Below are 1044 nucleotides of genomic sequence, written 5' to 3'. Positions count from 1 at the left end.
AACAACAACAACAACAACAACAACAACAACTCAAACACAAGTGAAAAATCTGCAGAATTTTATTTTAGCAAAACAGTTGAATCTAAATCCTAGTTTTTATTTCAGGTTTTGTTCAGTTAAAACTCACTTTTGTGTTTGTGTGTGTAGGTGTGTATGTGTGTGTAGGTGTGTATGTGTGCAGGTGTGTGTGTGTGTGTATGTGTGCAGGTGTGTGTGAGTGTGTGGGTGTGTATGTGTGCAGGTGAGTGTGTGGGTGTGTATATGTTTGTTGTGTGTGCAGGTGTTTGTGTGTGTGTGTTTGTGTGTGCAGGCGTTTGTGTGTGTGTGTGTGATTTTCACCTGTTTGACCTGCTCAGAAACAAGAAGTGTGTCTGATGATGATGATGAAGGTCTCCTTTATAAATGTGTCTCCAGGATGAGGGCTGCTGATTGGCTGTTGGTTCTGGCGGTCCTGCCACTCGTCTCTCTTGCCGTCCGTCCGGACATCTGCGGCGCCAAACCCAGAGACCTTCCTCTGGAGCCGCGCTGCATCTACCGCAGCCCCGACCCCGACCCCGAGGGCCCGACCCCAGAGCCCGAGCCGGTCCCTGAGTCCACCAACCCCAGAGTGTGGGAGCTGTCCAAGGCCAACGGCCGCTTCGCCCTGTCGCTGTACAAACAGCTGGCGCTCAGCAAGACGCCAGAGTCCAACATCTTCCTGTCCCCCATCAGCGTCTCCACAGCCTTCGCCATGACCAAACTGGGAGCTTGCAACCAGACGCTGCAGCAGATCATGAAGGTTAGAGACCAGAACCACTGAGACCCAGAGACCACCACACGAACTGAGACCACAACATGAACCTCTCACTGAGTCTGATTAGGGTTCATCTTGAATCATCTGTTCCAGCTGTTAGCAGCTGTGTAACCTTCACCTATGCCTCCCACCTGTGTCTCACCTGTGTCTCTGTCTCTACAGGTGTTTCAGTTCGACAGCATCAAAGAGAAGACCTCAGACCAGGTCCACTTCTTTTTTGCCAAACTCAACTGTCGTCTCTACAGGAAGAA

General features: G+C 50.6%; 1 protein-coding gene across 1 annotated transcript; it reads left to right on the top strand.

Annotated features, from left to right (window-relative positions):
- Positions 1-391: 391 nt before the first annotated feature.
- LOC147820202 (antithrombin-III-like) lies at positions 392-1039 on the top strand (the record flags this gene model as incomplete). The annotated part of the gene is made up of 2 exons (XM_087174571.1): positions 392-778; positions 956-1039. Coding segments are annotated over exons 1-2 (447 nt in total), but the record flags the coding sequence as incomplete, so codon positions are not given.
- Between the last annotated feature and the right edge of the window lie 5 nt (positions 1040-1044).

The sequence above is a fragment of the Seriola lalandi genome, unplaced genomic scaffold (assembly GCF_002814215.2).
Source record: "Seriola lalandi dorsalis isolate HSWRI2012SDOR001 ecotype SW California unplaced genomic scaffold, Sedor1 jcf7180001977784, whole genome shotgun sequence".
NCBI lineage: Eukaryota > Metazoa > Chordata > Actinopteri > Carangiformes > Carangidae > Seriola > Seriola lalandi.
This window is presented reverse-complemented; position numbering and strand designations above follow the sequence as displayed.